General features: G+C 43.7%; 1 protein-coding gene across 9 annotated transcripts in view; it reads left to right on the top strand.

The window, feature by feature from the left end:
• Nucleotides 1-24,606, top strand: part of LTBP3 (latent transforming growth factor beta binding protein 3) — a 1,616,087-nt gene that overhangs the window by 837,396 nt on the left and 754,085 nt on the right. For all 9 annotated transcript variants that reach the window (XM_077457876.1, XM_077457830.1, XM_077457857.1 and 6 more), the window contains one exon: nucleotides 12,981-13,064. In XM_077457876.1, the coding sequence (XP_077314002.1) occupies nucleotides 12,981-13,064 (84 nt within the window). The remainder of the gene's footprint in view (nucleotides 1-12,980; nucleotides 13,065-24,606) is intronic.

Below are 24,606 nucleotides of genomic sequence, written 5' to 3'. Positions count from 1 at the left end.
CGATATGCACTGGTGGGGCTGCATTGATGGACATTGGGCACCAGTGAGGCTGCATTGATGGGCACTGATCAGGCTGCATAGATGGGCAGTTGGGCACTGATCAAGCTGCATAGATGGGCACTGGTGAGGCTGTGTTAATGGGCACTGGTAAGGCTGCATTGATGGGCCCTGGGCACGGGTGAGGCCGCATTGATGGACACTAATCAGACTGCATAGATGGGCATTGGTGAGGCTACACTGGTCAAACTGCATAGGTGAGCATTGGTGAAGCGGCACTGGTCAGGCTGCATAGATGGCATTGGGGAGGCTGCACAGGTCAGGTTGCATAGATGGGCATTGGTGAGGCTGCACTGGTCAGGCTGCATAGATGAGCATTGTTGAATGTGTTTTAAAATGCATGTTTTCTCTTGTATGAACAAGAAAATAATGAAGCTATGCTGTTGGGCTAGTATAATAATGCTATGGGGCTGGTATGAAGTTATTTCTAGGGCTGGTTTTTATTCCCAGTCCGGCCCTGCCCCCTAGTATGTATAATGCATGTATATTCTTAGCCCCTAAGTGCATAACTTTACATTTATCAACATCAAACATCATTTGCCATTTAGTTGCCCATTTAGACAGTGCATTGAAGTCAGTTTGTAAATTGGAGACATCCCGTAAGGACATTATTCCACTGCATAGCTTAGTGTCATTGGCAAAGATAGAAATGTTACTTTTAATCCCAGACCCTATTTCATTTATAAAGATGGTAAAAAGTAAGGGTCCCCACACTGAATCATTAACCACTCTGAATTCTGTCTTTTAGCCAGTTTTCTATCTATTTACAAATTGATCTTTCCAAGCCTGTAGACTTTAGCTTAGACACGAGCCCTGTGTGTGCAACTGTCAAACGCTTTTGCAAAATCCAGGTATACCACATCCACAGCCACCTCTCTGTCCAAGGTTTTACTTACCTCCTCATAAAAAGAAATCAGGTTTGTTTGACAACTTCTGTCTTTAATGAATCCATGCTGTCTGTTGCTTAAAATATTTTTTTTACAGCAAGAACTCATCTATGTGGTCTTTTATTAAACTCTCCAGTATCTTCCAGACTATAGAAGTTAAATCAACAGGTCTATAGTTTCTTGGTAAAGATTTTGACCCCTTTTTAAATATGGACACCACATTGGCCCTGCGGTACCATTCCAATCATTAACGAGTTCCTAAATAGTAGAAACAATGGCCTTGAAAAGACAGAGCTCAATTCTTTTAGGATCCATGAGTGGATGCAATCTGGTCCGGGTGCTTTAACCATCTTTATTCTGTCTAAATATTTCCGGACCATTTCCCTTTTGAGCCATAGTAGATCATTTGGGGCTGTGTCAATACCACCCACATTATGGACATGAGCTCCCCCATGCTCCTTTGTATACATAGAGCTGAAGAAAGTATTTAATACATTTGCCTTCCCTTTGTCCCCAGTCACCCACTCTAGATTACTTTGTAAAAGGCCTATATGCTCAGGCCTGACCTTTTTACTATTAATATATATCCCTATTAATATATATCCCGCTATGAACCCTCATTTGAAGACTTTTTTGGGGTTTACTATGTTTTGCAACCTGTCATTAGTTTAGAATTTTCACATAGTTACATAGTTAGTCAGGTTGAAAAAAGACCATCTAGTTCAACTACAAAAAAAATAAAAAAAATAATAATATCATACAATCCCATATACCAAATTCTATACCCACAGTTGATCCAGAGGAAGGCAAAAGACCCCAGCAGAGCATGGTCCAATTTGCTAAAGCAGGGGCAAAAAATCCTTCCTGATCTTTCCTCATAGCTGAGCTCCTCCATGCCTCTTATCAGTTTGGTTGCCCTTCTCTGCACATTCTCCAGTTCCCCAATATCCTTTTTGAGAGCTAGTGCCCAAAACTGAACTGCATATTCCAGATGAGGTCTTACTAATGATTTGAACAGGGGAAAAATGATATCTCTCTCTCTCTCTCTCTCTCTCTCTCTCTCTCTCTCTGGAGTCCATACCTCAATTTTTGTGTCCTTGATTTCCTTTTTACATATTCTGTCATATTCTTTATAACATTTAAATGATGATAGTGTTCCTTAATTTTTATATTTTTGAAAAGCTCTTTTTTATTATTTTTAGCTATTTTAATAGCCAAATAATAACTAATAATAACTATTACTAACTATTAAATTAAAAGTATTGGAATTTTCTTTTCAAATGTTGCTGTTAGTCAACGTAACAAATACAAATTTATCCGTAGTTACGAATTAACGAATGCTTCATCTAAACAATAATGAATGCCGCATCTAAACAAATGGAACATAACAAATTAATAATAATCAATAATAATAATAATAAAAACAACCTATAATTTAATAGTTATTATTTCTGATTTTCACATTTTTGAATTTCGGATTTTCACATTTTTGGATTTCGGATTTTCGTTCTTTCTAACTTTATAATTTTCAGATTTTCACATTTTCGGATTTTCCGAATTTTTGAATTTCATAATTTAATGAACTGTGCCTCTTCAGGACACTAGTCAGTATCCCCTTTAGCTCCCATCCAGCAACTGACTTCTAGCATCCAGCAACTGACTTCTAGCATTAGGAGGGGGATTTAGTGGCACAAGTCCCAGCGATCTCCTGTGTTTGTACTCCTGAAGCACCAGTGGCAGCCTTCCTCAGTAGTACCAGACAGGATCCGTGGACATCCTGCCCCACTCAGCTCTCACAAGAACCATGGGTTGCAGCTTCAATGTTTCAGCAGCCCCCTCCCGACCTGGACATTTCACTCTAGAGGAAGATCCAGAGTCCATGGGCTCATCATATATAAATATAGTCACTCTGCATGCATTGGAGCACATCCCCTTCTAATTCACCAGGGCTCTATGGACACTCATGTTCTCATCTGCCTGGTTTCTTCCCACTGTCTGGACACGTGCAAATCGTTTCATTCCAAATTAGTTTTTAGATAAAATTTGACAAATTTGTTAATTTGGAAATATTCAAATTAAGGAAAACCTGTTTAACAACTTTTTCTGAAATTCAAAAATCTGAAAATTCGGAAGTTCAAACAGTTGAAAATCTTTCAAATTCTGACATTTGGAAATTCGAATATTCTAAAACCTGAAAAATCTAAATTTTGGAAATTCGGAAATCCGAAAATCTGAAAATAAGAACGAAAATGCGAAAATTTGAAAACTCGAAAAATTTAAAAATCTGAAAACATAACTAACTAATGATAACTATTACAAACTATCAAATTATAGGTATTGAATTTCCTTTCAAATTTGGCTGTTAGTGAACATAACAAATATACATTTTTTCGAAGTTTCAAGTTATCCAAAATAGCGAATGCCATATCTAAACGAATGTAAAATAACAAATTAATAATAATAAAAACTTTTAATATTATTATAAATTTGTTACATTCCATTTATTTAGATGTGGCAGATGTTATTTCAGATAATTCGTAACTTTGGATAAATTCGTATTCGTTACGTTCACTAACAGCAAAATTTGAAAGGAAATTCCAATACCTAAAATGGAATAGTTTGTTATTATTAGTTATTATTTCGGTTTTGAATTTTTGGATTTCGGATTGTCTTATTTTCGGATTTCCGAATTTCCTAATTTTTTTTTTTTTTTTTGGATTTAAGAATTTTCGGATTTACAAATTTATTCAAAACTACTAATTTCAATCATAACGAATGACCTGAAAAATGGAAAAAACAAAACAAAAAAAGCGTAAACAAACTAATTTTTTGGCAGTGCACATGTCTATCCAGTGCATTCCATTGATACTAAAACCAGTGTGAAACTTCTCAAGTCAGCATGAGTAGCATCAGAGCACAGTGAGCAGGCCTTACTAGACAATCACAGCTTTGCTCCCTAGGTCAGCAGGACTGGGGGGGGCAAGGAGCGGGTCCTGTATAAGTTCACCTTAAAGATTTTTCGGCAAAGGGGAACTTACCCTTTAAGCAGAGAAGCCAAGAACGATATACACTGACTCTAGCACCTTCCTAGGAGGGTTCTACACAAGGCCTAATAAGATAGTTTCAGTTAAATTGAGTTTCTTCTGTCCAGGGGTTGTCTGTTTACATACAAATACTGTTCAACCCATTTTTCTGAAGCTCAAACAAACTTTCAGACTCTCAGCAGATTTCCAGGCCCTTTTTAGTTAAAAAGAAGAAAACAATTGTTACACCTGTGATGTGGGGTTCATCCAGGGTGTATTAAGCATTAATCATTGAGAAGTTATATTTTATTATTTTAATTCAGAGAGGCTCTGGCAACATGTAATGCTTCAGTTAATGATTATTGTGTAATAAGGAAACCCAGAGACTTCAGTTGGAGCAACAGAGGATTCTATAAAGTCAACTGCAACTGGTGGGCCCCTCACTTGGCCTGGGGATGTCTGAAGGCATGCTCGAGTGCTGCCATTCTGACCACTGCTACACCTGCACAGGGACACAGTGACAAAGCTCTTTCTTACGCTACTAATCACTATTAGTGGTTTACCGCCAAATCCACTGCAGCCTGCTGCGCATCCATCACCTAATCCTACTGCTGATCTAGAGTCTGCTCCTCCCAAATCCTTGTACCAGAGTAATACCTTTATCAAGGATTGGTGAGAGGGCAGTTTGCCCAGCCTTTACTCTATTTGTTACTAGTGGACACTGCTAGAAGATTCATTTACCCCATCACAGCTAAGGAAATCTTTTTACCAGTGATGGTGCTCCATTTTTGGGGGGGGGGCAAACAAACCACAGACCACACCCCCGGTCGGTTGCCCGTCTGCCCACCAGCCTCACACTTACCCCATCTAGGTCACGGCAGCTTCGGCTTCCCGCTGCAGCGTCTGCCACTGCTTTTTACCCCCCATTTTCATTGGAAGCAGACTTGACTCAATTGTTATGACATATGCTCCAACTATTAGACTGCTTTCACACTGAGGCGCTTTACAGGCACTACATCACTAAAAATAGCACCTGCATAGCGCCTGTCTCTCCAGTGTGAAAGGCCGAGTGCTTTCACACTGGAGCGGTGCACTTGCAGGATGGTAAAAAAAGTTGTCAGAGGCACTTTTCAGGCGGTTTTAACCCTTTTTTGTCTGCTAGCAGGGATTAAAAGCATCCTGCTAGTGGTCGAATAGTGGCACTAAAACTACGGTAAATATCAATGTACGTGTTTTGTGGGTACAACCACTTCCTATCAACTAAAGTAGGTGAGAGGAAGGGGTTTCAACCCCGAAACACGTCCATTGATCCCCCATGATGTGAGCTAGCACATGTTGACACACTGAGCCTTATTTCAGAAAGGATGATCCACTTTGCCCTACAAGTGCACTTGCATTGCACTTGTAGGGCAAACTGGTTTGGCTTTTTTGTCCACAACTGCTTTTATTCGCCAGGCTACTGTGGTACTTACAATGACCCCTGGTGGCCCCGAGTCATTTGGAGGTGAAACAGCAAGTAAACTTGAACACATGGAGGAGGGCCAATGCCTGATCTGTGAGGAAATCATTCTTCAGGCCTTAAACAAGGGGACGAGGGACGAGGGGCCAACTCACAAATCAAACCCACCTGTGTGAGTTGGACCATACTCCTCCACCACCTCCAGCAACACCACCAACACCACAGCCACCCAACCCACCAGAGCAGCATGGAAGGAAGTGTTGATAGTGATGGCCTGGGTTCGGTGTGATCTGGCAAAAGACGCAGGCTGTTGTAAGACCACATCCTCTGGCATATTTGTCATCTGCTGCTGCTCCTGATCTCTCTGAGTCCTGGACTGTATGGCACTCCCTATTAAATGGACTCCTCATGTTACCAATTTTGACAGTCAAATAATTGATGTCTGCCCTGGGGTACAAAGGCTTCCCCAATTCCAACTGTTTCTTCAGCGTTACCTTCATCTTTATTTTGTTATGACCCCTATTAAATTCCTAATTTTTGTTTGGACAAATACTTGGCTATGTGTTTTACTTCAAAAAGGACAATTTGTTTGTGAGTAGGCAGGTACATTTCAAAAATACAATGTCAAATTAAAACAAGGGACACCAACATAGTTCTTTGATGTTGAAAAATACAAGATAATAATGGTGTTGTGGTAATGTGACACACAAAACGACAAGAAATATTATGGAGATCACTAGAAAAAAAAAGATTATTCTGGAGATCACAAGAAAAAAAACAAGATTTTTCAGGAGATTATGAGAAATAATAAGAAATCCATTTGTCAGAACTGTAAATATCAGCAGCAAAGCAACTTCATTATTATAACATTATAAAGAAGGAGAATGAGCTCCAAAATTGGCCACGTGACGAATGTGCAATTACGAACGTTAGTTTTACAAGACCGACCACTTCCGGCTCATACTTGATTCTGACCATGCGTGAACTTATGTATGTGGACTTGTGTACACGCGATCGGACTTTCCGACAATAAAGTTTTGTTGGTGGAAAATTTGAGAACCTGTCATCAAACATTTGTTGGTGGAAACTCTGACAGCAAATGTTCGATGGAGGATACACACTGTCAGATTTTCCAACAACAAGCTCACATCCAACATTTCCCATAGGAAAATCTGACTGTGTGTATGTGGCATAAGATTATAAAATTAGTAACCCTCCCTCCATACTAGTATCACATACTGTTTAAGCTTAGAAGTTTTAGGTATGCACAAGTGATCATGTGGAACCTGAGTGCAGTGGTAGCAGGGATTCTCCCACAGTCAGTGCTGCATCTCTAAAGCCCCATACACACTATCAGATTTTCTGCAGATTTTTGTCTTCAGATTTACCAAAACCATGTAGTGTAAGGGCCTGCCTGATTGCATACAAACTGAAACTCCTAAGGTTTGACCTCATAATATATGATTTTGGTAAATCTGAAGGAAAAAAAATCAGCAGAAAATCTGATAGTGTGTATAGGGCTTAAGGGTTACATTCTATGTTACAGTCTATGCTGCTCCCACCCAGTGGTCCATTTGTTATTTGTATTAGGTTGCCTGCCTACTTTTTTAACGTTATTTGACTGCTGTAAACTGATTGTTTTCTGTTATCAATCTAAACTACTCTAAAGCAATTAATACAATAGTGTTGACTGAAGTCCGTGTTTAGTGCCTCTATTGTGTACTGGGTGATACATGTGACAAGTTCATTGAACATTGTTTGCAAAAATGTATGCTTGAACCTAGAGTGCCAGAAGGGTGGAAGTGTTTACAAGGTCAGGGCAGTTCCGTAGGACATGCATCAGTCAGCGGCCCTTATAGGGGTAGTGCTACACAAATTAAATTTACTAGGTAAACAAATAATCCAAATACACTCATACATTCTTTTTTATTAAGGATCTGACTATAGATCATTTAGAATGACATCCCACCCAAATACTAAACTTTTTGTTTTTGATAGCTTGGGGGAAGATTAGAAACTCTGTCAGATTGTTACTGTTGTCTGTATCTATGGTGGGGAGAGTTCCCCTTATTTCTTTTTCTGTGATAGTGGTCCCAGCCCAGCCAGTGGACAAACAGAAATAACACTTTTTTAGCAGCACAGGAAAGAATGTGCACCTCTCAAGTTTCTTTTGAGCCTAGGTTCAGACTTGTGCGATCTCAAACATCGCATGTGATTCGCACCCGAACCGCAGATGCCGATTAGACATGTGCAGGATGAAAACATTTGTTTAGTTTCGATTCATTATCTAATTAAATTATTTCAGTTAAACTCATTACAATCATTTTTGGGATTTGTTTAGATTCGAATTTGAAAAAATTTGAGCGAATTTGAAAAATTCTACCGCTTTCGAAAAAATTTAACCGAATTTCAAAATTTCAAAAAGTAAACTATATATATAACAATTTTCCGAAATTCGTATAGAATGAAATCAAATTTAAATAGAAAAGATTATAATAGAATAGAAAATAATAAAAAACAATAGCACAGAAAAACAATAGAACAGAAAAGAAACAAATATTAAATATATATATATATATATATATATATATATATATATATATATATATATATATATATATATATACACACATACACACACACACACACACACACACACAGTGCCTTGCAAAAGTATTCACCCCCCTGGCATTTTTCATGTTTTGTTACCTCACAACCTGGAATTAACATGGATTGTTTGAGGATTTGCATCATTTAATTTACAGAACATGCCCACAGCTTTGAAGAACAAAATGTGCAGAACTATTTACCGACCCAAAAGTCAATATTTTTGTAGAGCCACCTTTTGCTACTATCACAACTCCAAGTCACTTTGGATAAGTCTCTATGAGCTTGCCACATCTTACCACTGGGATTTTTGCCCATTTCTCATTGCAAAACTACTCCAGCTCCTTCAAATGTCACCCCCCCAAAAGTGAAGGACTACAGGTCCCAGCATGAACCCCTCAGAGCTGAAGATTTGACACCCACCAGTCGCCGCATGGGAGGAGTCAAATCAGTAGCCAGCAGCCGGAGAGGCGTTCACTTTCCCGGGGCTCTGGTGTGTCGGACTAGTGGCAGGCTATAGATGACAAGTGGCACACTGCATCTGGTGGCAAGATATGGGTGAAAAGTAGCACACTGCATCTGGTGGCAAGCTATAGGTGACAAGTGGCACACTGCATCTGGTGGCAGGCTACGGGTGTAAAGTGGCACACTGCATCTGGTGTCAGGCTACTGGTGGAAAGTGGCACACTGCATCTTGTGGCAGGCTATGGTGTAAAGTGGCACACTGCATCTGGTGGCAGGTTTTGGGTGGAAAGGGGCACACTGCATCTGGTATCAGTTTTCGAGGGGGGGGGAGTGGCACACTGCGTCTGGTGGCAGGCTACGGGTGGATAGTGACACACTGCATCTGGTGGCAGGTTTTGTGTGGAAAGTGGCACACTGCATCTGGTGGCAGGCTACGGTTGGAAAGTGGCACACTGCATCTGGTGGCAGGCTACAGGTGGATAGTGGCACACTGCATGTGGTTGCAGGCTACATTTTCTGTATCATGTCTGCAGTCTCTGACCATCACCTGTATCATGTCTGCAGTCACTAACCATCCCGTGGAGCATGTCTGCAGTCTCTGACCATCTCTTGGAGCATGTCTGCAGTCTCTGATCGTCTCTTGGAGCATAGCTGCAGTTATCTGACTCATCTCCTGTATCATGTCTGCAGTCTCTGACCATCTCCTGTATTATGTCTCTTGTATCATGTCCACAGTCTCTGACCACCTCTTGTATGATATCTGCAGTTTCTGACCATCTCTTGTATCATGTCTGCAGTCTCTGACTATCTCTTGTATCATGTCTGCAGTCTCTGACTATCTCTTGTATCATGTCTGCAGTCTCTGATCATCTTCTATATTATGTCTATGCCTCTGCTATGCATTCTCTGACTATTTTAATGAGGTTCTTTAACCACTTCAGTTCCGGACCAATAAACACCTTAAGGACCAGAGGTCTTTTTGCAATTTCGCACTGCGCTGCTTTAACTGGTAATTGCGCGGTCATGCAATATTGCACCCAAACGAAATTTGTGTCCTTTTCTTCCCACAAATAGAGCTTTCTTTTGATGGTATTTGATTGCCTCTGCGATTTTTTTTTTTTGCGATATAAATGAAAAAAGAGCGAAAATTTTGAAAAAAAAAGATATTTTCTTCTTTTTGTTATAAGAAAAATCGAATAAACTAAATTTTAGTCATACATTGAGGGCAAAATTTATTCAGCCACATGTCTTTAGTAAAAAAAATGTCAATAAGCGTATATTTTTTGGTTTGCGCAAAAGTTATAGCGTCTACAAACTAGAGTACATTTTCTGGAATTTACACAGCTTTTAATTTATGACTGCCGATCTCATTTCTTGAGGTGCTAAAATGGCAGGGCAGTACAAATCCCCCCCAAATGACCCCATTTTGGAAAGTAGACACCCCAAGGAAATTGCTGATGGGTATGTTGAGCCCATTGAATATTTATTTTTTTTGTCCTAAGGGATTGAATAATGACAAAAAAAAAAAAAAAAAAATTTTTTTACAAAAAGTTGTCACTAAATGATATATTGCTCACACATGCCATGGTTATATGTGAAATGACACCCCAAAATACATTCTGCTGCTTCTCCCGAGTACGGGGATACCACATGTGTGGGACTTTTTGGGAGTCTAGTCGCGCACGGCACCCCGAAAACCAATCACCACCTTCAGGATTTCTAAGGGTGCAAATTTTTGATTTAACTCCTCACTACCTATCACAGTTTCGAAGGCCATAAAATGCCAAAATAGCACAAAACCCCCCCAAATGACCCCATTTTGGAAAGTAGACACCCCAAGCTATTTACTGAGAGGCATGTTGAGTCCATGGAATATTTTATATTTTGCCAAAAGTTGCGGGAATATTACAAACTTTTTTTTTTTTGCACAAAGTTGTCACTAAATGATATATTGCTCACACATGCTATGGGCAGAAGTCAAATTACACCCCAAAATAAATTCTGCTGCTTCTCCCGAGTACGGGGATACCACATGTGGGGGACTTTTTGGGAGCCTAGTTAACTAGCTACCTAGCGACACTAGCGACACTGATGCAGCGTTCAGAAAAATTATCGCTTAGTGACACTGGCAAAAGGGGGTGAAAGGGTTAACTAGCGGAAATCAGGGGGTTAAAACCATTATTGGGTAGTATATCGGGGTACCTAGCGCTATAAAAACCTGGCGGTGAACCTAAAAAAATAACTAGCTACCTAGCGACTGTAGCGACACTAATGCAGCGATCAGAAAAACGATCGCTTAGTGACACTGGCAAAAGGGGGTGAAAGGGTTAACTAGCGGCAATCAGGGGGTTAAAAACATTATTGGGTAGTATATCGGGGTACCTAGCGATATAAAAACCTGGCGGTGAACCTAAAAAAATAACTAGCTACCTAGCGACACATGCAGCGATCAGAAAAATTATCGCTTAGTGACACTGGCAAAAGGGGGTGAAAGGGTTAACTAGCGGCAATCAGGGGGTTAAAAACATTATTGGGTAGTATATCGGGGTACCTAGCGCTATAAAAACCTGGCGGTGAACCTAAAAAAATAACTAGCTACCTAGCGACTGTAGCGACACTAATGCAGCGATCAGAAAAACGATCGCTTAGTGACACTGGCAAAAGGGGGTGAAAGGGTTAACTAGCGGCAATCAGGGGGTTAAAAACATTATTGGGTAGTATATCGGGGTACCTAGCGATATAAAAACCTGGCGGTGAACCTAAAAAAATAACTAGCTACCTAGCGACACTAGCGACACATGCAGCGATCAGAAAAATGATCGCTTAGTGACACTGGCAAAAGGGGGTGAAAGGGTTAACTCTAGGGGCAATCAGGGGGTTAAATCTTTATTGGGGGGTGATAGGGGGCTACCCTGGACCTAACACTAACTGTCCTGACAGTTTTTACTGTCACAACTGACACTGAATGCATTGATCAGTAAAGAAATGATCAATGCAATCAGTGACACTGTGACTGGGGGGGGAGGGGGGCGGGGGGGGATCGGGGGGCGATCGGGGGGGGGATCGGGGGGGGTTTGTGTGCCTGTGTGTACCTACATGTCAGTGTAGTGTTCGTGCAGACTTACTTTTACTCTTCTCCTCGTAGTCCGGTCAAAAAGACCGCCCCGAGGAGAATGACATCACTTCCTCCTTCCTGTGTAAACAATACACAGGGGAGGAAGCTTCTCATTGGCCAGGAGCGATCCAGAGGGGGTGGCCGAAAACGAACGGCCATCCCCTCATCACGGATCGCTGCTGGACCGAATCGGACCGCCGTAACCAGCGGGAGGGGGTCCGATGGGACCCCCCACCCGCTGGAAGGCAATCACGTAGATGTACGTGATTCTGCCTGCCTGTGCCATTGTGCTGACGTACAATGGCAATACGGCGGTCCTGAAGTGGTTAAGTTAGGCTCAGACAAAGCAATCAAAGCATATTTTACAGGTACAAGGAAGCATGAGTTTTATTTAACCACATCACGCTTGACCAAGCCCACAATTTACAGTGACGTAGCGTGCCACAGGTCTTTTTATTCCTCCAGTGTCCCTCATTCTGAAGTTCAAAAGTTAGGAAGAATGGTATGGCTGAACTCACATTGGATTCGCACAGAAAAAGGTGCAGGGACTTGTTTTTCCCCCGCATTGGATTGCTGTACAAATCCACAGTTCTTACAGCGATCTGTGAACTAATGTGGGGTGTCATTAACTTTGTAATGACATCCGCAGTGCTTCGCAGAAGGCAGTGTGAACTGCCTGCGGGAAGGATGCGATGCGGGAACCAGCTCTGGAATCGCACCGGTTCCTGCATCGTACAAGTCTGAACCTGGGCTCAAGCCAGTGTCTCTGATTTATCCTCACTACTTGTCACAGGGACAATAAATGGATGGAAATCTCCTCAACAGGAACAAAGACAGCAGTAGGTTATTAAGTAATGAGCTCCAGGCAAACTGCTAATTATACAGTTGAAATACATAAAGTATACGTGCCTTGTTTACCCTAACAGAGTTTGTAAATTCTATGCAGCTTGTTTTGCATAGCATGATAAAGAACTCATTCCCAGTCTGGTGACTGGAAGGTCCAGTAGTGGGTGGTCACACAGTGTTTTGCATACCTCCCAACTTTTTGAGATGAGAACGAGGGACACCTATTAAGAAAGGTATGTAGGCATAGTACACACCCCTTCCACGCCCCTTAAAGGAGACCTATACAAAATATATATATATATTGGGTAAACCCAATAGTGTTTTTTTTACCAATACTATTCTTTTATACTGGCTTTTGAAATTTGCAAATGTAGCATTTTAGAAATTGGATAAAAGGTTTAGCACTGTGAACTTGTCTGCATGCTGCACAGCTGCTAATCACCATTCTGAAAGAAGAAAAAGGCCTCAAAAGTCTTACTTCCCAAGATTATTTGTTAATTGAAATTGTTTACATTTTTCAGCGGAATTCCTCACACTTTGTCCTGACGGTGTTGGATTTATTGTTGACCTTGACATTATGAGTTATGGTATCCCCACATATCGAGGTAAGAGATACTTAATAACTTTTAGACAATTTTTTCAGATACACAGCTTATAAAGTTGTAACTTTTAATACAAGAGTTAACATAATTAGATGCATTTTCTAACCTGTCTTGTCAAGCAATTGAATTCTGTCCATACACAGTTCTGTTTTTCACAGAATAAAAATGGATTCAAATACATACATATTTCATACAGTACGCTAACAGTTCCAGAATTGACATGGTGCAAACATATTATCCCTGACCATGATGTCTATATTCATTCACGTCACTCCCAGTCCCCAAGATGAAATTATTCCACGTACACACGACTGGACTTTTCGACAGCAAAGATCCGTCAGAACGAATCCATCTAACAATTTGATCATGTGTGTGCTCCATCGGACCTTTGCTGACCTAAAATCTGACGGACTTTAGAAATAGGACATGTTTAAAAATTTTCGGCTGGAACTCCGCCGGACCCAATTCCTATTAAGAAATCTGTTTGTGTGTATGCTAGTCCAATGGACAAAAACCAACACTAGGGCAGCTATTGGCTACTGGCTATGAACTTCCTTATTCTAGTCCGGTTGTACGTCATCACGTTTGAATCCATCGGACCTTGGTGTGTGTGGCCAAGTCCATTCATTTGGAAAGCCTGTTGGAACTCTGACCGTGGGACCTAGTCCGTCAAAGTCTGGTCATGTGTATGCGGCATAAAAGTTTAATATCTATAACACTTTTATACAAACAACAATGGGAACTTGGGAGAAAGACAATTAACCTATGTTTTCTGAATTGTGGGAGGAAACAATAGCACCCAGAGAAAACCCACACAAACACAGGGGGAAAAAAAGATAAACGTGCAGATAAAATGGGAACCCAGAACTGGAAGGCTAGAATGCAGACCATGTAACCTCTTGTATACAGTTTCTCCAAAAAAAAAGGCCATCTTTCACTGAGATTGATTCACTAAAGAAGTGTATTGGAAGTGAATCCGAAATTGGCTTTTTAAATTTTTTTATACAGTACTTTCTGAGGACAGGAAGCAAGAAATGAGTGGATGGAATCTGATGATAAAGGGGGAGAATGGAAGCTGAAAGTGGTGCATAGAATGGGAGCTGAAGGTGAAGGTATGGGAGAAAGGATCTGATGGTGTGTGTGGGGGGGGGGGGGGGGCAGCCCATACACATGTAGAGGGCCCATGCCTCCTAAGGGGCCCAGCAGTGTTTACAACCGTCAGCAAATTCCCAGTTTCAGGTGCCCACTGATGCTGCCCACAGTCCACCACTGTCAAATTACTGGTTGCAAGGACCACCTGGCTTCTAGCAACCAGTGAAGTGCATGCAGAGGTCCCAGAATTCAGAGCAAAGGAGTAACTTCCTCCTCCAGACCTGACCTGCACTGCAGACCATGGCTGGGACCTGGGAGGTAAATGTGTGGCTGGCTATGGCTTCTCCCTCTTCTCTCTCTCGGCACTCAAAGCTCTTCTCCTCCCTCCATTGTCTCTGCTGTGTGTGCAGACAGCAGCCTAATTTTGGAGGCTGGCGTCGTACGGAGAATCCCATTGTTACCCTCTGTGCTGTCTGCCGAGAGAGGGGCCCACTACTGACTGGCTAATGAGGAACCCAGGGTTTAACCCTGCTCTGCCCTTGTAAGAGCTGATTGAAGCTCTAATTAGCAATCCAGTGTTAACCTCTTGTTGCATTTGGAGGGGAGAGCAGACACAGCTCAATGGCTAATTAGGCCAGGATCTGGGGGTCCCCTTGTTAAAGGGGGCTTCCAGATTCCGATAAGCCCCCCACCCGCAGACTCCCACAACCACCGGCCAGGGTTGTGGGGGTGAGGCCCTTGTCCTCATCAACATGGGGACAAGGTGCTTTGGGGGGGACCCCAAAGCATCCTCCTAATGTTGAGGGCATGTGGCCTGGTATGGTTCAGGAGGGGGGGCGCTCTCTCGTCTCCCCCTCTTTTCCTGCTGCATGCCAGGTTGCGTGCTCGGATAAGGGCCTGGTATGGATTTTGAGGGGGACCCCCACGCCATTTTTTTTGGTGCGGGGTTCCCCTTAAAATCCATGCCAGCCCTGAAGAGCCTGGTAATTGGGGGGGACCCCCACGCATTTTCTTTTTTTTTTTTGGTTCAGGGTTCCCCTGTGGGGGAATGCCATGATGGTTTTTTCAATGACTTATGTGTATTGCCGGGACCAACAATTCATTATAGCCATTATATTTGGAGAACTTGAAAAGGAGAATTTCACGGAATCCCGCCATTTTTGGGGGGCGGGGTTCCCCTTAATAACCATACCAGACCTGAAGGGCCTGGTGTGGATTTTGAGGGGGACCCCCATGCCATTTTTTTGGGCGTGGGGTTCCCCTTAATATCCATACCAGACCTGAAGGGCCTGGTATGGAATTTTCGGGAGAACCCCCACACATTTTTTTGTCTTCATTTTTTTTTTTCTTAATGCTAACATGACCTATGTGCAAATAGCTTGAGAGTTGCGCCTGTTCAACTTATGCAAATGAATCTACATGGCTTGACATTTACTAAGATTTTACTGGAGCAGTGAACCAGAGCACTTGAACGGGCGCAAATGCCGATTGCGCATGCACAGTGCATGAATTGGCCTAGCACAGTTCCAAGTGTATTTGCAGGCGCAGCAAGTTTTTCCGTTCTATTTTGGGCATATTTGTTACTTGGACAGTCATATCTATACTTCCTCACATCACCCCACATCACCCCATAATATTGGCACTTCCAGCTTCTTTTAATCCTGAGTTGAAGATGCCGTGCGCCAGGTCTATAGCGGCGCACAGATCGCGGCTGCCCGTGCGCCGGTATGCTAATAGTAAATGGGGAATTGCACAGTGTTACAGGCGCAAATGCTTTGTGAATACGAAAATGGCCGTTGCGCGTTGGCCTGCACCTCAACTCATGGCACAAACATTTTGTAAATCAGCCCCATAGTGTCAGTGGGACTGGATCATGGATAAGCAATAAGGAAAACATCATAAGGGACTGGATTGTGGGCAGGCACCTTTCCTTTACATTATAGCATCGGAACATTTAGCCAACTTTCTACGTTCTAATGCCTCAATTTAAGGCATTGCACTACCTTCCAGATACATAAACTGAGCCTATTTGCAGATGATTTGTTCTTGTACGTTTCAAACACCAGGATTGCCTTCCATTATTAGACAAATTGAAACAGTTTGCTTGTACAGCCATTTCAAAATCAATGTCACTAATTCTCAATGCCTGGATATTTCTTTACCCCCTGGAGAGTGGGATTTCCTACAGGACAGATTGCCCTTCCATTGGGCTCAGGGTGCACGCAAATACTTATTATTATTATTATTATTATTATTATTATTCAGGATTTATATAGCGCCAACAGTTTGCGCAGCGCTTTACAATATGAGGGCAGACAGTACACTTACAATACAAATCAATACAGGAGGGATCAGAGGGCCCTGCTCGTTAGAGCTTACAATCTAGAAGGGAGGGTCAAGTTGAAACAAAAGGTAATAACTGTGGGGGATGAGCCGATGGAGAAAATGAAAATACAATTAGGTGTGGGTGGGGTAGGCTTCTCTGAAGAGAAGTGTTTTCATCTTCCTCTCCTGGATGTGACTCAACATAGTTTGCATCAGTGGTCATCCATACGGCACCTGTGGCTAAGGCAGATGGTGCTCTATAAAATATAGATCTTACCACGCTTTTTATATAGGTATGTCTTTTAGACTATACCAATTGAGGATCTGTGATTGTTTTTCAGGTAGTCCAGAACAGCACTGCTTTGCTATCTATGACCAGGAAAACATGTTCACCTTCACCTTAACATCTTAGTCAGATGAAAGACTGAATGTGGTGCAGGCCTACCCAGGTGCGGATCCAGAGTCTAGTCTCGAAGGGGGGGGGGGGGGGGGGGGGCACCGCCAGAAAATAATTTTTGTTGCGGACAATTTGTCAGGGAAATGGCTGGTGTTGGTGCTCCAAACATCTAGGCACCATGGCTGTTATTGCGTCAGGATGATTGAAGCGCATTATTTCTATCAATACATTGTTATATGAAATTAAGTTCAACTCACCATGAAGCAGAATCAGTGGGAGCCCTGAGTGTGTCACTTGCCACGTCACCTGCCAGAAGTTGCGGATTTTCACTTGCCACATCACCTGCCACAAGTTATGGATTGTCACTTGCCACGTCACCTGTCACCAGATGCAGATTGTCACTTGCCACGTGGCCTGTCACCAGATGAAGATTGTCACTTGCCAGGTCACCTGCCACACGTTGTAGATTGTCACTTGCCATGTCACCTGCTACACGTTGCAGATTGTCACTTGTCACATCGCCTGTCAACAGATGCAGATTGTCACTTCTTGTATCCCAGAGTGAAGTCAAGCAGCAGAGAGATGATGTAATCTCTCAGCTGCCTGCTGCTGCCTGCACAGTGAGGGCAGAAATGCATTGATGCAGGGCAGATGCCAAGCGGTGAGAGATGATGTCCTCTCTCTGCTCCCCTCCCGGGTGGCTGATTGGCTAGTCGCCCGCTCACCTGGCTCACCCAGCAGGCTGCCCGCCCACTCATCCACCTGCCGAGCCACCCATTCACTCACCTGCTGACTGGCCCACTGCTCACCTACAACTCATTTCTGGGGGGGGGGGGGGGGGGGCAATTGCCCCACCCCTAGATTGGCCCCTGGGCCTACCGCATCCTGAAGTCTATCATATAGCAGTGGTTCTTCGTAGAATACCATCAAGGTTCTCCCTGACCCGAAGCAAACTTTAGGTCTCTGTGGAACTGAACATTTCCTCATACCACCAACCTCTTTACTCTTTACCATGGATTTGCTCTATGTAGCAAGCCATGGCTCAATCTTTCCCAGGGCAGTTTTGCTGGGGATTTCTGGGCTGGTCTTGTGTGGGCCATTCTCCAATTAGAAGGAGTCAGTTTCTCTGGACTCAAACCTTTCTGAGGATAGCTCACATAATCGCTGTTTCTACAAATATTTATACAAACTGTCCAATGGCATCCTCCATAGATAATTGACCCCCTGAAACACATCAGCTGGCTTTAAGACATTCATTTAAACCAGTGGACATGTATTGTAGGGTTGACCTTTGGATTCTTGAAATTTACAATATGGTCATTTACATTTCTATTGTGAATTTATACTATTATTTTACATATTTTAATAAACTGTTGTGGATAATGCACTAGGCATTTGTGCCCTTTGTTTTGTTTGTACAGTTTGAAGATTCCCCAGTCTTAAAAGGGCAGCATTGTCTACACCACCCAGTCTGGATTATTCAGTGGCTACTTTTGACTTGAAGAATTTTTAGTCAGCATCTGTGAGTGTTCTTAGTGCTAAGTTTTGTTTTTCGTCTTTAGACTTATTCAATCCCATGCCTTTCCAAACCGTTATTTTATCTAAGAGACTGGGAGAGAGAACTAGGCCATCATCTCTTGATCAGGATTGGGATAAGTCTTTTTTGTTTAAGATTAAGATGAGTCTATCCAGTCAAGCGCAAGAATGTAGCTTCAAACTTCTCACCATGTAATGATTCAGGGGGGGACTCTATTATACCTATGGTGGTTTTGTACCCACCTTCAGCCCTTCTGATCCTCAATATCTTTAAGTTGTGTTGTCACATATCCATTATGTAAAATATAATAAACTTTATTATTAAAAAAAAGGCAGTGGTTGCAGACCACAGATAATGTGGAGTGGTGAGGAAAGTGTCAGTGTCAGCAGAACATAGCTGGGAGAGGCTAAAATACAGCTGGACTGAAATCACAGGAAGTAGCTAAATACACAGATAAAAGCATGTTTATGATACCTGACAAAAGGATTTGTATTCCTACCAATCCAGTTCTAGGATTTATACAGCTCAAGGAGCAAGTCCAGTCTTGCCTGGCAGGAAAGAGGCCTGATCTTTCTCTGCTGTAGTTTTGCTTTTCATTTATAGGTCTACCCTCAACCCCCACCTTATACATAGTTACCCTGTACTTAGTATTTAAGGTTGAATAAAGACAATAGTCCATCCAGTTCAACCTGTGTAGGCATTCATGTGTCAATGTCTCCAATTTCCCATAGCCGTGTATGTTGTGTTCATTGAGATGTACATCCAAGAGTCTTTTCAAAATATCTATAGCACCCTGTAGTTAAGGCAGGGAGCTTCTCACAAATGTACTTGCCAGGAGTAATTGATTAATTGATAGAGATCTATTGATTTCTTCCTTTGGAGTTTGGCCTTGCTGCACTTTTCACTTCTACTGCTAGGTGGCCAGGCACTTGGTGGTACTAGATATGAGAAGGGCAACCCAAGTTCAAGTTATGGGTATGTGGGGTGTCTCAGCCAATGAGCAGGGGTTTTCTTGGGTCCCTTGGTCTGCTGGGAGAACCTATATATTCTGGTGGGGTCAGGTGATCTATGTTCTATGCCACCCGGACATCTGTCTGAGTGGACGTGTGTCACGTGCCCGGGCTGCTAGGCCAGAGATTGGGCCTATCCCAGGGGAATCTGGCTGCTAGGCAGTGTGAGGGCCTATCCAGACATAAGAATGGTTGGGATTCTGGTTTGCAGTCCAACCAGAAGTGACGGTTCTGCTCGCCGGAGAACCTGTCAGTGTTTGGAGGTAGAAGGGAAGCTGTTGCCACAAAGGGACCAACCACCTTATTACCAGGGACTATAGGGAGCAACTGAAGCAAGTACCGGAGCAACATTCTCACTGAACTGGCATGGTGGAGAATCTGGAAACTTCAGGCGGTGATCAAGTCAGGGACCCAACCAGCGGAGATAACGCTTCCAGAGCAGCCTTGTGTGTCAAGCTAGGGACTGACAGCAGGGGTGAAGCTTGAGAAGTATCTGGAGTGCCAAGCTAGGGATCCCAGCAAGGAAGTGGGGATGATGATTGAGGGAGATACCGCCACAAAGATTGGAGGAGCTCAAGGGATTCCAAGTCAGTGAGTCAAAGGGTCTCGTGAGAGACCGGGAGCTCAAGTGTTGAAGAACTATAAGAGACAGTTGTAGTGAAGCTGAAGGAACTTTTACGTTTGAGTTGGGAACTGTTAAAGACTGTTGCCATAGGAGACAGCATTCCTGCATGTGCAGATGTGGCGCCTTGCTGGGCCTTTCCCTGCATGGCTGTCATTCTATTGAAGTCTCAGAGTCTGCCAATTGAATATACAGCTACTTAAGGGTGTCCTGGCCCTAACCCTCTTTCACCAAAAAAACAAAAAGGACTGTTAAGAGAAATAAAACCTCTTTTACATCCAAGAAGTGTCTGGCGTCCAATAGCTTTGTCTACCTTGCACCCACTATGCCTCACAACCCACCACATACAGAAGGATGTCAGCTATCTTTGGCCTGGAACTTTTTCATTAGACTGGAACAGGACAGAGATCTTGCTACATATCAATACTGCCTGCTGCCACTACCAATTGTGGAAGAGAGTTCCACATCCTTATCGCCCTGATGGTGAAAAAAAACATTTAAGGTTAAACCTCTTCTCCTTCAATCTCATTGTGTGGCCTGTTACCCTGAGTTTTAATCGCTATCATGTCCTATGTCGCTATCATGTCCCCTCTCAAGCGTCGCTTCTCCAGCGAGAATAAATTTAGTGCTCATAGTCGTTCCTTGTAATTGAGGTCCTCCAATTCACTTATTCATTTTGTTGCCCTTCTTTGGACTCTCTCCAGCTCCAGCACATCCCTTCTTAGGACTCGTGACCAGAACTGGAAGGAATACTCCAGATGTGGCCTAACCAGGGTTTTATAAAGTGGCAGGATTGTAGTTTTATCTCTGGCATATATCCCCTTTTTCATGCATGCTAAAATCCTGCCAGCTTTGGTAGCTGCAGCTTGACATTGCATGCTATTGCTCAGTCTGTCTTCTACTAGAACCCCCAGACTCCCAGAGGAGAGTGGAAAAAAGAAATTCCGAAAGAAATGGGAACAATGGAAATTGTTCAAATTAACAAAGAAATATAGCGAGGCAGTAGGGCCCTGCTTATTTTTGTGTCATCTGCAAAAACTAAGATTGAGCTATTTATCCCATCCTCTATATCAGGGGTAGGGAACCTTTTTGGCTGAGAGAGCCATGAATGCCACATATTTTAAAATGTAATTCCGCGGGGGCGCATGCGCGGCGAGAAACGAGGCAGCAGCTAGGTCTCTGAGCTCCCGGGGCTACGGAGAAGTTATATCACTCCCCAGGACGATTGGGCCCGACTTTTGGTCCACAAATAACGGTAATCGCCTGCGGGACCACTTGTGCATGCCGACATCTAAGAAAAGCAAGCGGAAGACCGCTCAACGCTCTCTTACGGCCTACCTTCTACGGACCTCGGACGGACCAGACATGTCCCAAGATGGCGCCCATTCCCCCAAGGCCGATGCAGCCTCGCGTCCAGCGGGCCCGCTCCACGGCGTGGGCGACGCTCTCACTAAAGCGGATTTGGAGGACAGCCTGTCCTCTATGTACGATAGGCTGGCGAAGAAATTCCAAGCGGAGCTGCATAAATCCACGAGCTTGATTTCTCAGGAAATGGCGGCCCTGGGCAATAGGACAGACCTCCTGGAAGTTAAGCACGACGAACTGCACCTTGCCTATTCGGACTTACGAAGGGATCATGAGCTGCTCGGTGACACGGTCGTTCAACTTCAAAACCACTTAGAGGACCTTGACAACCGCAACAGGAGGAATAACGTTCGTGTGCGAGGTATCCCCGAGTCGGTGACAGACCTCCCGGCCACGATCGTTCGTCTGTTTCAACTTCTACTTCCGAACCAGTCTACCGAAGCCTTTACATGCGATCGTCTACATCGCGCTCTGAGACCCAAACCTCCTCCAGATAAGCCGCCCAGAGATATAGTAATGTGTCTCAAGGACTACCTTATAAAGGAGGAAATCCTTCGTGCCTCACGAAACATGCCTCGGATCCAACTGGACGGAGCTTCTGTCCAGATCTACCCGGATATTTCACCGGCAACACTAGAGAAGCGAAGGAAGATGAAGGAGATTACCTCCTCCTTGCAGTCTGCCCACATACGGTACCGCTGGGGTTTCCCGTTCAAACTGATTGTGCCTCATAACGGTTCTACTTACATAGCCTCTACGATATCCGAAGGCAAAGATATTTTGGTGAAGCTGGGTCTTCTGGAACGACAACGTTCGCCTCGCCACCCACCGACCCCGCGACCATCCCCTATCTGGGCTACACCATCGCCTCAAAGGGACAGAAGGTCTCGCAGACTCCAGCCACTTCCGGATGTTTGAGGTCTGTTTCTCCATGCCGTGACCTCTTCAGAATTCCTCCCTTCGTCTGTCCTTGTATCTCCCAATGCCCCCATTTCCTAATGCTCAACAGGTGCTCGGCTACTACATCATCTGTTTTCTCCATGTCCCGGGAGGCTGAGGAAATTGACTTTGTTTTTTCGTTACCTCCCTGGGGCCTCACCCTCTCTGACATTCGTAGCTGCGCTTCCCCCCTTCCATACCTGCACACCATTCCTCACGTATCCTTAGTCCCAGAGACCTGAGTATCAGGCTTTTTGGACACACTCATCTTGTTATAGTCTCCCAGTTGACTAACGATTTTCACCCACTGTGGGACATGTGTGTAGCAGGTGGCAGTTGGGCCGTAAGGCCTAGTATTTACACAATTTTCTTGGTCCGGCTGGACTTTCCAACCAGACCCCATAGAGTGTTAAGTTTTATTTTTATGCTTATGTTTATTTGCTTTGCTGACTTCACGACGGAATGTATTTTCTTTGCCTATAAACTCGGGGCTGATGGATCTCCGATTCATATCGGACCTCCTGACGGCCCCATAGGTACTAGATTGGGCCTGATATTGGCTCATGCGGGCCCCTCTGGTTTTGGACTCAACCATTTTAACCCCAATTCTCCCCGCGGATCACCGCACCTTTGCGGTTGAACACTGGCTGATATGGGTCTCCATGTTATCTCACATAATGTGAGAGGTTTTAACTCCCCTCACAAACGGAGGAAAGCCTTCCGATACTATAAACGTATTGGGGCGGATATCATCTTACTACAGGAGACGCACTTCTCCTCGGGGGCCTGCCCCACATTTTTTGATAAGTCATATAAATTACATTACACTACTACATTTGATTCCAGGACCAGAGGAGTGGCAATTTTTATTCGTAATTCTGTTTCATTTGAACCCTCACATGTGTTTAAAGATCAGGATAGCAGGTTTCTAATTGTTCAGGGTACATTGCAGGGTAAGGAGGTAACGATTGCTAATCTGTACGCCCCTAATAATGCACAGAGTGCCTTCTATCACCTTTTCCTACGTACTCTCGACAGATACATCTCCCCCCACCTGATAGTAGGTGGAGACTTCAACTTAGTGGCTAATCCTGCGGAGGATAGAAGCCGAACGTCACATAGTGCTAGGGTTTTCCCTAAATTTCTCTCTAAAGCATTGGATGGTTTGCAGCTTATTGACACCTGGAGGGCCCTTAATATTGGAGCTCGTGAATATACACACTACTCTCACCCTCACGATAGCTACGCTAGGCTTGATTATATTTTTGCTTCCCCGGTTCTTTTGGCCAATTCCACACACACTACTATCCACCCGTGCCCATGGTCTGACCATCAGATTGTAGCCTTTCATACCTCCCACGTGGGCCTCTCCCCCTCTCTTGCCTCCTGGCGATTGAATGATTCCTTACTCTCAGACCCCACTACCCGTACTCAGATTGAGAGCCACCTAGCAGACTACTTCGCGATCAATGACACCCCGGACATCTCACCCCAGGTTCTTTGGACCGCTCATAAAGCGGTTCTCCGTGGTCGTTTGATTGAAATAGCAGTCACTAGGAAGAAACAATGTAATGCTAAGATTCAGGCCCTCACACGGGAGCTGCGTGCCCTCTACCAGTCCCACGTACAGGCACATTCCCCTGATGTCCTTCTGTTGATTAATCAAAAGCGTACCGAACTAGACAATATCCTCTCGGAACGTACCGAGAAATCACTTCGGTGGTCAAAAGCTAGATTTCTGCTACACAGTAACACGGCTTCCAGGATGTTTTCGCGTAAACTACACCAATCTTTACAACCTACTCATGTTTATAAATTGAAAAATGACAAAGGTACTCTGGTTTCACACCCTAATGAAGTACTCAAAATTTTCTCATCCTTTTACCGAGATCTTTTATCTTCCCCCTCGCATCCAATGCCGGATAATGTAGATGAGTGGCTGAACTCGCTCCCCCTTCCATCCCTCTCCGATGCACAGCGGGCCACACTTAACGCCCCCTGCACCGAACAGGAGGTGTTGGACACTATTAAGACACTCAAATCCTCTACAGCCCCTGGCCCGGATGGCTACACCTCCACGTATTACAAGAAATTTTCACAGATCCTGGCCCCTAAATTGTCCAGACTCATTAATCAGACGCTGCAAGGACAGACTCTCCCTGACGAGATGTTGCATGCTAATATGACCCTGATCCCCAAACCCCATAAAGACCACTCCCTACCCCAGAATTTTAGGCCCATTTCGGTGTTAAATAATG

The sequence above is a fragment of the Lithobates pipiens genome, unplaced genomic scaffold, assembly GCF_037356315.1.
Source record: "Lithobates pipiens isolate NorthernLeopardFrog02 unplaced genomic scaffold, aLitPip1_a1.2 Scaffold_10, whole genome shotgun sequence".
Lineage (NCBI taxonomy): Eukaryota > Metazoa > Chordata > Amphibia > Anura > Ranidae > Lithobates > Lithobates pipiens.
This window is presented reverse-complemented; position numbering and strand designations above follow the sequence as displayed.